This window comes from Morus notabilis, unplaced genomic scaffold (assembly GCF_000414095.1).
Source record: "Morus notabilis unplaced genomic scaffold, ASM41409v2 Scaffold1333, whole genome shotgun sequence".
In the NCBI taxonomy this organism is placed as follows: domain Eukaryota; kingdom Viridiplantae; phylum Streptophyta; class Magnoliopsida; order Rosales; family Moraceae; genus Morus; species Morus notabilis.
In genome coordinates this window covers 115,132-130,250 of record NW_010364060.1, presented here as the reverse complement: position 1 = coordinate 130,250, position 15,119 = coordinate 115,132, and the positions used below count along the sequence as shown (strand labels likewise).

The 15,119-nt window shown below is 36.6% G+C and overlaps 2 protein-coding genes across 4 annotated transcripts; both read left to right on the top strand.

Annotated features, from left to right (window-relative positions):
• Positions 1-2,191: 2,191 nt before the first annotated feature.
• Positions 2,192-5,418, top strand: LOC21403120 (heat shock protein 81-1). 3 transcript variants are annotated; one of them, XM_024170505.1, is made up of 4 exons: positions 2,192-2,429; positions 2,953-3,094; positions 3,195-4,926; positions 5,135-5,418. In XM_024170505.1, the coding sequence occupies exons 1-4, from the start codon at positions 2,307-2,309 to the stop codon at positions 5,235-5,237; spliced, it is 2,100 nt and encodes a 699-aa protein (XP_024026273.1). In that variant the 5' UTR covers positions 2,192-2,306; the 3' UTR covers positions 5,238-5,418. The 3 variants fall into 3 exon arrangements, with proteins under 3 accessions (XP_024026273.1, XP_024026272.1, XP_024026271.1); XM_024170504.1 differs by having other exon boundaries at positions 2,196-2,429; positions 3,195-4,915; positions 5,124-5,418; XM_024170503.1 differs by lacking the exon at positions 5,135-5,418 and having other exon boundaries at positions 2,199-2,429; positions 3,195-5,085.
• An 842-nt stretch (positions 5,419-6,260) lies between these two features.
• LOC21403119 (formin-binding protein 4) lies at positions 6,261-13,324 on the top strand. Its single transcript, XM_024170458.1, has 12 exons — positions 6,261-6,316; positions 7,499-7,575; positions 8,385-8,477; positions 9,013-9,137; positions 9,340-9,998; positions 10,139-10,553; positions 10,963-11,812; positions 11,923-12,002; positions 12,120-12,212; positions 12,291-12,364; positions 12,482-12,632; positions 12,862-13,324. The coding sequence occupies exons 1-12, from the start codon at positions 6,261-6,263 to the stop codon at positions 12,943-12,945; spliced, it is 2,757 nt and encodes a 918-aa protein (XP_024026226.1). The 3' UTR covers positions 12,946-13,324.
• Positions 13,325-15,119: the final 1,795 nt, after the last annotated feature.

The window sequence follows — 15,119 nt, the reverse complement described above, 5'->3', positions numbered from 1 at the left end:
AATTTTTATAGTTAAAAACTCTCAGAAAATATCATATTTAACTTTTTCTGTTATAATTAAAAACTCTCAAAAAAAATTATATTTCAACTCAAATTAAAATTTCAAATCCGCAAAGTGAACGATGCCTACACGTGAAAGATGGAACTTGAGAGTTTTGGTTCTGTGTATTAGTATCCGTGGAAGTGTGAGAGAACTATTCTGGACCACATTTGAGTAACTTCTAGATTGGTCAAAGACAAGCATTTGATTGGAGTTTTGTGGGCAATTTTGTTATGTTTTTTTTATCAAAATTCTATAATGAGAAAAATATCTAACAGGTAAGATTTTATTTTAATTGTATCAATTATCAAATTCCGTTAATTTTTTCATATGTTTTTCTTTTGTTTTTATTTCGACATGAAAAGGGTAATAGGTACTAGTTTATTTACTATTTTAGTTCCCTTTTTGAATCTTAAGGGTGAAAGAAAATATTTCAATTAAGAAATTTTAGCCTCATTTATTTTTCACCAATTCAAGTTTTCAATTTTAAGTTTCTATAGTTAAAAACTTTAAAAAATATAACATTTAACTTTTTCTGTAAACGAGGTCTTTAATTTTTCAAATTTGAGTTCGTATCTCAATTTTCACTTCCAAACTTGTTTGCTACATTCACAATGGGAAAATTATTTTTGAATTTCAGTAAATGACGCCACATGTGTAATTATTCAATTAATTACGTACATATGCCTCATAATTTTAATTTTTCACAAATTATACCTTATTTTAAAAAGAAAGAATAATTTTAAAAAAATTACGGGTGTGTTTGGAATTATTTTTTAGTTATTTTTAAAAACGTTTATGCGTGTCTTTTGAGGTAAGAAAACGAAAACGGTTTACAAATTGCGTTTGTTTAATAAAAGTTTTGAAAATGAAAAATAAAAAAACAATAATGAGAATGATTTTTGTGAAAAAAGTAGAAAATAATTAAAAGTTATTTTTCCTTTTCCGTTTTCATTTTTTAATACTTATCAACCATTTTATATTAAATAATTAATAATTAATTACTAATTATTAATTATTAATTAAGTAATTACTATTTATTTTTTATTTATCAACTATTTATTAATTAATAAATAGTTGATAAATAAAAAATAAATAGTAATTACTTAATTAATAATTAATATTAAATTATAATTATCAATATGTAATATAATAATTATTAATAATTAATAATTAATAATTAGTAATTAATCATTATAAAAAAATAATTATTAAAAATTGATCATGTGATATATCAAATAATAGATTATTAAATAAAAATTAGTAATTAATTAATTAATGAATTATTTAGTTATATAACTAAAAGTTAATAATTTAAATAGTAAATGGAATATTAATAAATTATGTATATACTAATTATTTTTCTTAATACACTAATTAATTACTTATAATCTTATATATATGAGTACATACTAACATAGTAGTTACTTATAATTAATTACTAATTATTTTTTTTAATTATTTAGTTTATTAATTTATTATATATATAGTTTAATTACTAATGTACTCATTAATGATAATTTATGCATTATTATCATATTATTAATATATTAATTTTATTTTCTAAATAATTATCATTTATTAATTAATTAATATATTAATATAAGATTATTAATTACATGTACTCAAAATAAACATAAATGTAACTAAATATGATTTTACTTTTTTATCATGCTTAAACTAATCTCTTAAAAGACCACTAAATATAATTTTAAAATCAGTGTCAGAATAATTTTTAAAACAATCTCATTTTTATTTTTATACTAAAAATAAAATCATTTTGAAAACATTACTAAACGGGCCATATAAGTTACTAAACGGGTTGATTTTTAAATAATCAAAATGTTGGAGGCTACTATTGTAATTGCAAAACTTGTAGTTTCAATTTTGAATGTAAATCTAGAACATTCTACCAGAACAGAGAGGTAGATTACTAGATTTACTTGGGCTTAATGAATCCGGGCCCATTAATTTTTGCCGTCCCCAAATTATCCCCTATCACGCCGACGTGGCAAAAAGTTTCACAAAACTTCCGTTCCTCGCAAGGTAAGCCAACCAGAGGCCTGGTAAAATTCGAGGAAATTTTCCCAAAATAAAATAAAGATCCAATTAATTAGCTATAGAAAGATCTAGAAACCCTAAATTTCCTTCTTATATAAGCTTCGCTTCGTCTTTCGCTTGTTCATCTCTCACAGTCTCTCTCTCTGCGCGTTACTCTGTTTCTCTCTCTAAAACCCTAGATCTGTCTCTCTCCTCTTCGATTAGCCATGTCGGAAACAGAGACGTTCGCTTTCCAGGCTGAGATCAACCAGCTTCTCAGTCTCATCATCAACACCTTCTACAGCAACAAGGAGATCTTTCTCCGTGAGCTCATCAGCAATGCGTCCGACGTACGTTTTTCGTCTCTCATCGCTTTTGTTCTCACACTTTTTTGATTTTTTATTGAGTTTCTCTTTTGATTATGCATTGAGAAATTTGTCATTGAATTTCCGTAATCTTTTTGTATTTTATACATTTTTTTTGTTTGTTCGAGTAAATATTATGATGTTGGGTTCTAAATGCCTTTGTGGAATAATATGTCGTTTTGTTGTTGTTCCTATGTATGTTGGTGGAAATTAGCTTTTTTTTTATAATTTTGCAAATTCATTGTATGGATAGTTAATTTTATTTCTATTTGATTCATGTTTTATTATGTTAGCGTGAAAATATGTGATATTTGATGGTCAACCCGATAGGTAGAATTGATTTTGTGTTGTGTGACGGAAATTATAAGTAGTTTAACAGTGTCGTTGACTAAGATTCTTAGATAAAGGTTGTCGAATTCGTGGTGATTATAGTTTTTGTTTTGGACTAGCAAATTCGATTTTGGGTTCCTTTGTTTTTGTGATTATTTACGAAAAATTTTCCATGCAGGCTCTGGACAAGATCCGTTTCGAGAGTTTGACTGACAAGAGCAAGCTCGATGCTCAGCCAGAGCTCTTCATTCACATTGTGCCCGACAAGACCAACAACACACTGTCGATCATTGACAGCGGTATCGGCATGACCAAGGCTGGTATGTGCCGGAATTATATCCCTGTTCTCTTTTAGTAACGAGTTTGAAGCACTGTGTGAATCCTATTACCTTATTAACTTATTGATGTGTGTATTTTCAGACTTGGTGAACAACCTCGGTACCATTGCAAGGTCCGGGACCAAGGAGTTCATGGAGGCTCTGGCCGCTGGTGCTGATGTGAGCATGATTGGACAATTCGGTGTTGGTTTCTACTCTGCTTACCTTGTTGCTGAGAAGGTCATTGTTACCACAAAGCACAATGACGACGAGCAGTACGTGTGGGAGTCTCAAGCTGGTGGTTCTTTCACCGTCACCAGAGACACTTCTGGTGAGATCCTTGGCAGGGGTACTAAGATCACTCTGCACCTCAAGGAGGACCAGCTTGAGTACCTGGAGGAGCGCCGTTTGAAGGATTTGGTTAAGAAGCACTCTGAGTTCATCAGCTATCCTATTTCTCTCTGGGTTGAGAAGACCACCGAGAAGGAGATCTCTGATGATGAGGATGAGGAAGAGAAGAAGGACGAGGAAGGAAAGGTTGAGGATGTTGACGAAGAGAAAGAAAAGGAAGAAAAGAAAAAGAAGAAAATTAAGGAGGTTTCCCATGAGTGGTCCTTGGTTAACAAGCAAAAGCCCATCTGGATGAGGAAGCCTGAGGAGATCACAAAAGAAGAGTATGCTGCTTTCTACAAGAGTCTCACAAATGACTGGGAAGAGCATCTTGCTGTGAAGCACTTCTCAGTTGAGGGTCAACTGGAATTCAAGGCTATCCTATTTGTCCCTAAGCGGGCTCCATTTGATCTCTTCGACACCAGGAAGAAGCCCAACAACATCAAGCTGTACGTTCGCAGAGTCTTCATCATGGACAACTGTGAGGAGTTGATGCCCGAGTACCTTAGCTTTGTCAAGGGTATTGTTGACTCCGAGGATCTTCCCCTCAACATTTCAAGAGAAATGCTGCAGCAGAACAAGATCTTGAAGGTTATCCGCAAGAACTTGGTCAAGAAGTGCATTGAGCTCTTCTTTGAGGTTGCTGAGAACAAGGAAGACTACAACAAGTTCTACGAGTCTTTCTCTAAGAACCTGAAACTTGGCATCCACGAGGACTCCACAAACAAGAACAAGCTTGCTGAGTTGCTGCGATACCACTCTACCAAGAGTGGTGATGAGCTGACTAGCCTGAAGGACTACGTGACCAGGATGAAGGAGGGCCAGACTGACATTTACTACATTACTGGTGAGAGCAAGAAGGCTGTTGAGAACTCCCCATTCCTCGAGAAGCTGAAGAAGAAGGGTTACGAGGTTCTTTTCATGGTTGACGCCATTGATGAGTATGCTGTTGGCCAGCTGAAGGAATTCGAAGGGAAGAAGCTTGTCTCTGCTACCAAGGAAGGTCTGAAACTCGAGGAGAGTGAGGATGAGAAGCAGACGAAGGAAGCCCAGAAGGAGAAGTTCGAGGGGCTTTGCAAGGTCATCAAGGATGTCCTGGGTGACAAGGTTGAGAAGGTTGTGGTGTCTGACCGCGTGGTTGATTCTCCTTGCTGTTTGGTGACTGGAGAATATGGCTGGACTGCCAACATGGAGAGGATCATGAAGGCTCAGGCGTTGAGGGACAGCAGCATGGCTGGCTACATGTCGAGCAAGAAGACCATGGAGATCAACCCCGAGAACCCCATCATGGAGGAGCTGAGGAAGAGGGCTGATGCTGACAAGAACGACAAGTCAGTGAAGGACCTTGTCCTCCTGCTCTTTGAGACTGCTCTCCTCACTTCTGGCTTCAGCCTCGACGACCCCAACACCTTCGGCAACAGAATTCACAGGATGCTTAAGCTCGGGTTGAGCATTGACGAGGATGCTGTTGAAGGCGATGCTGACATGCCCCCGCTAGAGGATGCTGATGCCGAGGCTGAGGGCAGCAAGATGGAGGAAGTCGACTAAGCATATTCTTCTCTTAACCGTTTATCTTAAAGTTTTCGTTACAAGTAGTGTTTTATCTTTTGTTTTTTTTTTTTTTGTTTTTTTTTTTAAAACCCTTAAGCTCGGGTTGAGCATTGACGAGGATGCTGTTGAAGGCGATGCTGACATGCCCCCGCTAGAGGATGCTGATGCCGAGGCTGAGGGCAGCAAGATGGAGGAAGTCGACTAAGCATATTCTTCTCTTAACCGTTTATCTTAAAGTTTTCGTTACAAGTAGTGTTTTATCTTTTGTTTTTTTTTTTTTTGTTTTTTTTTTTTAAACCACCTTAGGCGGTGTATTTTGGAGGATTGTTTTGGACAAGTTATATCATGGTTTTTCTTTCTGCGATATTAAGCTACATTTTCCCAAATCCTGTTTTGCTTAATCTTTTGATGAGTATGTGGAATTTGTGCTTACAAGTTGGTTATCTTTCTTTCTAGTTTATGCGACTGATGTTGACGATATGAACAATTGGCGGTAGCTGTGATTAAGAAATTGTCGTTTCTTATCATAGGGTGTCGTTTTTTAGTTTAATTCTGTCGTATTGGTGGTGGCTTTGATCAAAGATTTGAAGGGTCACACGGGAGAGAAGCATCTGTGAGGAATAGGATTCTTGTTTTTGATGGTTTAAATGGTTCAAATTATTTTTTACTTTTTGTAAAATAAAAATTATTTTTTATTTTTTGAAAAACAAAGAGAGTTTGAACAAATAGGAGCCTTTATAGACCCGGGTTGATAATCAACTCAGTTTTGTCTCCAAGTTTAGAATGTGCTAAAACAGGATTCAAATGAAATGAAAGGAAATAAGCACAATATTACTGAAGTGGCTAAGAACAGAACAAACAATGTTTAAATAATCCCAAAAAAGTTTTGCCCTTTTACATATATCAGAGTACAACATTTTCTAAAAATACACAATATACAATTTGCCCTTGACTTCAAGTACCGTCCACTTAACATAGCAAGCATAAAAATGTAAATCTTCCATAATAGTTATGATAAGCTTCGTCCAATACCACCAAGGGGAAAGCAAATCCAAGTTGCATTGAGAAATGGAAGAAGCCACTACCATTTGCTTCACCCGAATGAATATTGGAAAAGAAAAAAAAAATCAAATCTTTAAAGTTGGAAGAATTAAAAGTAAAAATATGAGCCTGAAACAACAATATTACCTCTTGCCTCTCAATAAAACCTTGATGCTTGAGATCAGAAATGTCTCGAAAAAGGCCAGTTGAAACTTCTCTTAGAACAGTTGTTAAGGAAACAAAGTTTATAATTAACATATGTATATAAGAATATTCCAAACCAAGATGGACAGATAAAAAGCATTATTACAAATCATATTAACAGATCTTGTTAATCAACCCATAATTAATTATACCACTGTTCATCTTCTTAAAAATTTTATAAGGAGCTTGAATTTCACATTTTTTCTTGATAAAAAAAGAGATCAGTGGTGTTCTCACTCTCTTGTCTAACGCCACTTTTAGAATCTATAGGGACTATAATTGGAACAAAAAAGGGCCCAATTCATGTTTGTTAGCGATCACTAGAGATTCATCAATGTCAAACACAGAACCTTACTATTTTTGGGGAAGAAAGAGGGGGCGTAAAAATTTGAACATCTTCTAACGGATGTGAGAGTCATGTTACAATAATTCTTCATCGTTAAGCCATCATCACCGATAGTTCTCAATTTCACTTGAGCTGACTGCGTCTAAGTATGAAAATATATTTTCATTAGATCAATTTTGTAGTTCTATGGCAAACTTTTAGTACAAATAAGTTATTTAACTCAATAGAGTTCAATAACAACTAAAAAGATCCAAACAATTCTAAAGAGTTCTTTTTACATTTTTACACCATGTTTTTGAGGTTATCAAAAAAATCACGCCTCATAATTTGAATTGTTTCATATTTGTATCTTTATATTAAAAATTTATACTCAATCTTTTGTACCCTTTTGTACCCTGTATTTTAAAGATATAAAAAATACAACCATACATTTTTTAGTGTTCCAAAATTAAAATATAGGTTACAAAAATACAAGCAATACTTTTTAAAATTTTCAACCTTTTCATCCTTTTTAAAACCCTTACTTATTATTCTCGCAGTACATTCAATTTCAAAATACACAATTAGTAAAAAGTGATCAAAATTGTATATTTTAAAAACATTGGAATAACTAAAACCTCATATCATTAGTGAAAATAAACAAAAATAATAAAATAATAAAAATAATAATAAAAACTTTACTCCGTTGGGAACCCCATGTAAGCATGTATATTTATCAGATTTTCAAAAACAATCCCCAAACATACTTACACACACGCAGAGAAAAATTCGGAACTCAGAGAAAATTGAAACCCTAGGAAAACCACGATTTGAAGAAGAAGAAGAACCAGAGCTCTCAATTGATTGAATTGGAATTCTCTCTCTCGATGGGGAAGAGAATTTTTGCGTCGCCTCGCTGCTATGAATAACACCGGTCGCAGAGTCAAGCTCGACCTCTTCGCGGAACCCTCTGGTATATAGATATACATTTATATATAAATATATGTGTGTGTGTGTGTGTATACGTATTTTTATGTATTGTTGATTTTTTTTTCGGTAGCTTCGTTAGGGTTTCTGAGAAAATCTGCCGAATGAATCGGAATTTGTAGTGGTTGATTAAGTTATTTTTGGGGAAAAATGGAATAGCGAAAGACTTTTTTTCTCGTGAGCTGAAAGACTGTATTTTGATTGTAAATTGGAGTGCTTCGTTTGCCTTAATATGGGATTTGGGTGGTTTCATTTCATGCTTGCTTGTTTGCTGAGAAAATCTGCCTAGTCGATCAGAATGCGTATTGGTTGATAAAAGTGACCAATTGAAGACCTATTTTTTTGTGCACTTCTATATTTGCGGTGAGCTGAAAGACTTTATTTTAGTTATATATTAGGGTGCTTTCTTTGGCTTAATAGGTAATTTGGGAGGTTTCCCTCGTTTGTTTGCTGAGAAAATCTCCCTAATGAATCGAAATCCTTAAATTGTTTTTGAAAAAAACATGGACTGGTTAAAGACTTCTTTTTTAATATTTTTTTGGCGCTCAAAGACTGGATTTTGTGGTTTTTAATTTGAGTGCTTTGTTTCGTTCAATTGAGGATTCGGGTGGTTTTTGACGTGTTTGTTTGCCGAGAAAATATCTCTAACAAATCAGAATCCATTTTGGTTGATCAATAACTTTTTTCTGCAGAACAAATGAATCTCTGAAAGTTTCTTTTCTTTTCTTTTCTTTTTTTTTTTTTTGAAATTTTGTATTTCGGTTTTAAATATGAGTGCTTTGTTTGGTTTGATAGGAGATTTGGGTGGCTCCAGTGCACATGATGAGGTTGGAGTAGATACAGATTTGAAACATCGAGCTGGGTTACCCAATTCACCTTCTTCTTCAGGTGGGTTCCGTTCCGTCAGTTTTCTTCAAAAAAGGACTATGTAGAGGGGACATTTGTGCTCAACATTTTATTGGTGGAATTATGGAACTATAAAAAAAAATGTTACAAGACTTTGTTATGTTCTTTTGCTTCCCCCCGCCCAAGAATTGTTTTCAGACTGTAGGGTGGCTGTGGTTTGGGAAACAATACCATACATTGTCGGATCAGGTCAGGCCCTTCCACAGTGAATTATGAATCACTTGCACTCCTTGTGTCCTTTTTCGCCGCATCAAAGCTATTTCTGCAGGGATATCTGTCTATCGGTTCGTATGTCTCTGGCTTTGTTTTTGTTTTGTGCACTGCTGACTTCTTGCTTTAATGTGTAACAGGTGGCTGTGTGATGGATAGATGTCGGAATTTTTATTATCTTGAATTTTAGCAATTCTTAGAGCTTTCTTTGTCCATATAATACATGGAAATACTTGATACTTCCAAAAGCTTATGTCTTCTTAGATCTTATAAGTGTTTGACGTGGTAGTATGTCTGCTGTCTTCAGGCCAGAAACCAGAGAATCCGCTGCTTTTACTTGGTCAATATAGTGATGATGAATTAGAAGATGACTCGGAAAAAGCACTTGATAATGCAGCTGTGGAAAGTTCCTCGCCTGGCAATAATGATGAGGTAATCAACGGGTTTGACTACCTTGGCATTATTCCCATCCATGTTACATTGTATTGTTTTTGCACCTTGTAGTCTATACGAGAGGCTTTGCTTTTGAACTCTCATTGACAAAGCAATGTAGTTAAAATCCAGTTCATGTAATTGACCTCGTACGTTATTGCGTCTTATTCTTCTCTTGTTTTCAAAAAAATTGATATATCAGGGTGTGGTTTTGCATGGAGAAGCTTCAGTAGATATTGAGGTCAATACCGGCGAGGTACAACATGAAATTGATAAAGATTCTACTTCACTTAATTACCAGAACCAAGAAGGTATGGACAAAAGAGAAAGCGATGCTGCAGCCTCGAGCGATCTATGCAAAGACTTGGAGACTGAACAAGTCTCCACTTCTGGAGCATCTGATGCACAGCTGTTGGGAGATGTTAGTTCAGGTTGGCAGATAGTAATGCACGAGGAAAGCAACCGGTATTATTACTGGAACACAGAAACTGGGGAAACATCGTGGGAAATACCAGAAGTATTAGCTCAGGTGTCTGAGCTGGGCGGTAACCATAAAACTCCTGTTATGAGTGAGAGAATAGAGGACATCTCCGTCAATACACAAGAACCCAACTTGAGTTCAGGGGTAACATTAGAGAATCTTTCAGCGGCAACGGGTATTGATGGGTTGCATCCGGTTGTGTGGAATGGAGGAGTGAATAATGAAGTTCAAAATGATGCAATTCAGAGTAATGATGTCATCAACTCTGGTTCCTTTAATGATACCTTAGGTGATGGGAATTGTGATTTACAAATTGACCTTTCTTCCAGTCTTATAAAACATTGTGAGACTTTGTTAGAGACATTGAAGTCAGTTAAAGGGTAAGCTAGCCTTTTCTTATTTATGTTTCATGGATTTTTATATATGCTTTTGCTTGCTTAGAATTTCATTGTTCTATTAGTGAAAATTTTGGAAAATTTTATGGATTTTTTCTTTCTAATTGTCAAATAATATGTTTCAGGTCTAAGGGGGAGCTCCAAAGTCCGGACTGCTTCTCAAAATATATTTTAGAAGTTGAGATCAGACTTTCTGATATTAGAACACTTTCATCTTTTGGGTCATCTCTACATCAATTTTGGGTGCACTCTGAAAGGCAGCTTAAGCGGCTTGAGGATGCCATTAATGTCGAAATTTACAAGATTGCTGAATCTACAGTACTTGGTGACAAACTTCAAGAGAGCAAGGTTCATGAATCTGAACCATATGGAACAGGAAAGATTGCGCTTTTTCCTCTTTCAGAGAATACCCACTTTACTCCTGTTAATGCGTCTCCATGCATGTATGTTGAAAGTAGTTCTGGTGACCAAGTGAATGGTGCTGCACGTCCTGATGAGTTAATTCCTAAGCACGAGTCTAATTCTGTGGAAGATGTTGACATGGATGCTCCAAAGTCCGGACTGCTTCTCAAAATATATTTTAGAAGTTGAGATCAGACTTTCTGATATTAGAACACTTTCATCTTTTGGGTCATCTCTACATCAATTTTGGGTGCACTCTGAAAGGCAGCTTAAGCAGCTTGAGGATGCCATTAATGTCGAAATTTACAAGATTGCTGAATCTACAGTACTTGGTGACAAACTTCAAGAGAGCAAGGTTCATGAATCTGAACCATATGGAACAGGAAAGATTGCGCTTTTTCCTCTTTCAGAGAATATCCACTTTACTCCTGTTAATGCGTCTCCATACATGTATGTTGAAAGTAGTTATGGTGACCAAGTGAATGGTGCTGCACGTCCTGATGAGTTAATTCCTAAGCACGAGTCTAATTCTGTGGAAGATGTTGACATGGATGTTGACATGGAGGTTGAAGATGCGACTTCTGCGGGCGATACAGCCATTGCTGATGAATCACGTTTGAAGGAGTTTGCTGCACCAGAGCAATCAAATCAGCCCATTCAGCCAGCAGGGCACACATCTATAGACTCACAGGATGCATTTGCTGTACCACCTCCCCCAGATGAGGAGTGGATTCCCCCACCACCCCCAGATAATGAACAGATTCCTCCACCCCCTCCAGACGAACTACCTGAACCTGTTTATCATCTGCCCACATCTTACCTTGAAACGGTGCCACCTGCTCCATATGCAGAACAATACAATTTGTCATATCCAAATTCCGGTTTTGAATATTATGGACATGCAGCTACTGATGCCCAGAGCAGTAACTTTTATGGAAATGCAGAAGGATGTCAAGTTGCTGTTCCTCAAGCACCAATCTACTACAATGCTGTTCCAAACCCTTACACTGAAACTTCTCAGATCACAGCTAATCCCATTGTGCCTGTTGCTTATTATGAGCTCCAAGATGGAGTACCCCCTGCTCCTGGGACTACTATCACAGAATCATCTCAATTTCACAGGAAGCCAACTCCAATTAGCTACGAAACTCTTGCTTCGGATCGTATGGCTTCTGTTGAAGCAGGCAGCAATACTTTTACCACTGAAAAGGGCGGCCGTTCTGCCATTGGTGGTGAGATGGACATGGCATCTAAGGAGGCTCTTCCCACCACAGCCACCATCCAAGCACCTGCAGCTGTTCCAGCAGAAGACAGTGTTGCAGTGCCATCAACTAATGCCATCCCTGCTATTGCCGCTGTTTCTGCTACCTCTACGGTTACAAAAGCTCAATCTAAAGGTAAACTATTATGTTAGCGCGTGGGATTTTTTTCCTTGAATCTTTATCTGGCTGATTTTTTATTTTTCGATACATGTTTATGTATTTGGACTGGCTTGTTTCTTTCTCAGTTGCACGGACTAAAAAGCGGACTGTTGCAGTTGCTTCATCCTTGAGATCGAGTAAGAAAGTGTCCAGTTTGGTAAACAAGGTCTGCATTTTAGCTTCCGCACTAAATTTCCAAAAGTGAGAACTTGTATTTGCACTATGACTACCAAAAACAATTTTTTGCTTTCTTAATCATTTGCTGTTATATTTATTTTACCAGTGGAAGGCAGCAAAAGAAGAATTGCTTGAAGATGAGGAAGAGCCAAAAAATGCTTATGAGATGTTGGAGAGGAAGCGGCAAAGGGAAATAGAGGTCAACCCTTAATTTCCTTTTTAATAGCAATTACAATTTTTTGCTACTTTTGGTCCCCTTACGTTCCTTAGGTTGCAGGAATGGCATGCTCAACAGATTGCCAGTGGAGAGGCCAAAGATAACGCTAATTTTCAGCCGCTGGGAGGTGATTGGTATGACAGTCTAATTAACCACCCGAAGAAGTTAATTTATTAGTCAATCTAAAAATTGTCATCTTCATACTATAAAACAAATATTCACTTGACTTACATTCACATGCCATCTTATAGGAGGGAGCGGGTGAAGCGCAGGAGAGCTCAACAAGCCAGGGAAGCTGCACGAACCTCGCCTGAGGCACATAATGATGAAAACCAGGAGCAGCAGCATCAGCAGCAGCCCAATTTAGCTGAACTTTCCAAAGATCTTCCATCTGGATGGCAGGTTGGTGCATAAGTTTCATCCATGTGCGTGTTTATTTAGGGTTTTGAAAGCAGTATATCTAGGCGTGAATGCATATATTTCGCTATGGGTGCATGTTAAGCTCTAATTTTTGATACCACAAGACTCGGATGTGTTGATCCCTATAGGGCTTATTATTGGTCTCTGTTGTTTTTTCATATCTGACTACTTTTTGTTTTTTGTTTTTGCTTTTGCCTTTAACTGAATTCAGGCATACTGGGATGAATCGTCGAAGCAAGTTTACTATGGCAATGTCGTCACTTCGGAAACTACATGGACCAGACCAACTAAGTAGGCCATCATTGAGATCCTGTAATGAAGCGAGCAAAGAACAAGAAGGCCATGCCTGAAACAGAAAGAAACAAAATTACACAAACCATTCCCACATCATTGAATAGTACTTGCATCATTGAATAGTGCTTTAAGAGGCAGCAACTCGGTGTCGAAAAATCCGTACTTTCAGCGCCGAGCTGCCACCTCCTGAAGCGCTAGTCAAAGATGTCGAATGGTTTATGTACTTATCTTCTTGCTTCTTTTTGGTGTGTCGGGTATTGCTTTACCTCTTGCTATACAGCAAGAGCAGAATTTTGCCCTTATTTCATTTTCATTTTATATATATGAAGGGATGATAGAAGCGATCAGTGACGAAATAATCTTACTTTCTTGCAACGAAATCACTTCTTATTTATAGGTTCTTTTTCCCCCAAATTTTTTTTGTTGTGCGCGCACGCGCATTATAATTTGGTTATGAAATATGCATATATTTTTGACATTGCCTCCAAAGAACTATTTTACCCTGAAGCTTATCATCACTGTTCAAGTGGAACGTTACACAAGCATGTAAACAATTCATAACATTGTTCCCAAAAATTTGAACGCTAGTGAATATTCATCAGTATGGGAAGAAAGAAATCAGACCTTAATTCTCAAGTTATTAATTTGAGTTAAATATCCACACTTGTGTAGATGTCAAAACTGTCTCTGTCTTCTTTTAGGCATCGTTCAGTTTGTTGATTCGAGTTGAAATATGATTTTATGTGAGTTTTAAATTGTAATAAAAAAAGTTATATGTAACTTTTTATTAGAGCTTTTAAATTTTAGCAAAACTGTAATTGAAAACTCAAATCGGTGAAATGAACGAGGTTTTAACTCGACAAGTTCCTACACTCTATCCTTCAAGAAGCCAAGAAAAAGTTGAAACCTGAAAAAGAAGAATCCACTGGACTAGCTGCCCAACCGCCGCCACCTCCACCTCCACCATCTACATCATCACAAGGTGGAAATCTAATCCCACTGTCACCAAGATCGGTAACTTGTCCTAATTGGCTGTATAATTCAATCAACAAAAGATGAACTATTTGAATCCATCTCAAAATTTCAAGAGAAAAAGAGACCCATGAATCGCGACTCGGACATTATTACGCTGCAAATTGCACCAGATTAAGATTTCAAATGGCGGGAAAATAACGAGAGCCCCTAGAAAGCAACCAAGACTAGGAAGGACAGTTTTTGTTTATGCTTGGATTAGCATATGCTCAATACATAACGACATAAAATGTGCACAAGCACTTTTACCCAATGTCAGCGCCCAGCCATGGCTATTACTTGTATTGTGAGTCATTGTTGGGGCCTGATGCGTAACAATTTGGGTTTGCTCCGTGGCACATCGGACATTCTGTAAAGCGGAAAATGAGTGAAGACGAAGACCTTTTTCCTCATGGGAGGATTCATTGAAGTAAATCTAGGACCAGGACCACATGACAGAAAGTATGATGTTAGATACGAAGAAACTCCCACATGATCAGGTCATTATAATATAAATAGCTGGTTTATAAGCTATCGCCCATTGGCTTACAATCCTTAGCAAGCTAGTTTTATAAGGGTTTAGTTTTTCAGAAAGAGATTGATCTAGTTGACTAAAAAAAATTTAACAATCAATAAGATTAGATTCTTATTCACATAATCAGATTACTATATTTTGTAAGTAACTATCATGGAAACTTAACCATTGGAAATCGTCGACATATTTATATATACACATATGATAAATTAGGAACGGACCACCACGCTAGTACTCTACTACACTCCAGAAAAGAAACGAAAGTTAACTTAAAATAAGTGAGTACTGAACTTCTAGGACCCCGTTCTGTCAGTACCCAACACTCACAAGGCCGTTGGGGCGCCATAGCAAATGGAAGAAACATAAAACCCATAGGAACAATTCGCGGTGATTTGTCGGTCTGGAAAATCACTCGTACTTAGTGTCTTGTTGTGAACAAGATATCCTAGTCTTCTGCTAAAAACAAAAGCAACCTTGTCCGCAGTTGCCGCCGTTGCAGTGATGCTGTAACCGTGATCCGACCAAGCGCGGATACTCTCATCCGAAAGGTCCCCATGGAATCGCACATACTGACTAGAGAAGCCTGCGCCCTTAGACACAACAACTGCCCACTTACTTCCTGAAGTGGC

Coding starts and splice junctions, on each gene's coding strand:
- LOC21403120 (XM_024170505.1), top strand. CDS start 2,307: ATGTCGGAAACAGAGACGTTCGCTTTCCAGGCTGAGATCAACCAGCTT. Junction 2,430..2,952: donor TCATCAGCAATGCGTCCGAC/GTACGTTTTTCG, acceptor TTTTCCATGCAG/GCTCTGGACAAGATCCGTTT. Junction 3,095..3,194: donor TATCGGCATGACCAAGGCTG/GTATGTGCCGGA, acceptor GTGTATTTTCAG/ACTTGGTGAACAACCTCGGT.
- LOC21403119 (XM_024170458.1), top strand. CDS start 6,261: ATGTCTCGAAAAAGGCCAGTTGAAACTTCTCTTAGAACAGTTGTTAAG. Junction 7,576..8,384: donor CCTCTTCGCGGAACCCTCTG/GTATATAGATAT, acceptor TTGGTTTGATAG/GAGATTTGGGTGGCTCCAGT. Junction 11,813..11,922: donor TACAAAAGCTCAATCTAAAG/GTAAACTATTAT, acceptor TTTCTTTCTCAG/TTGCACGGACTAAAAAGCGG.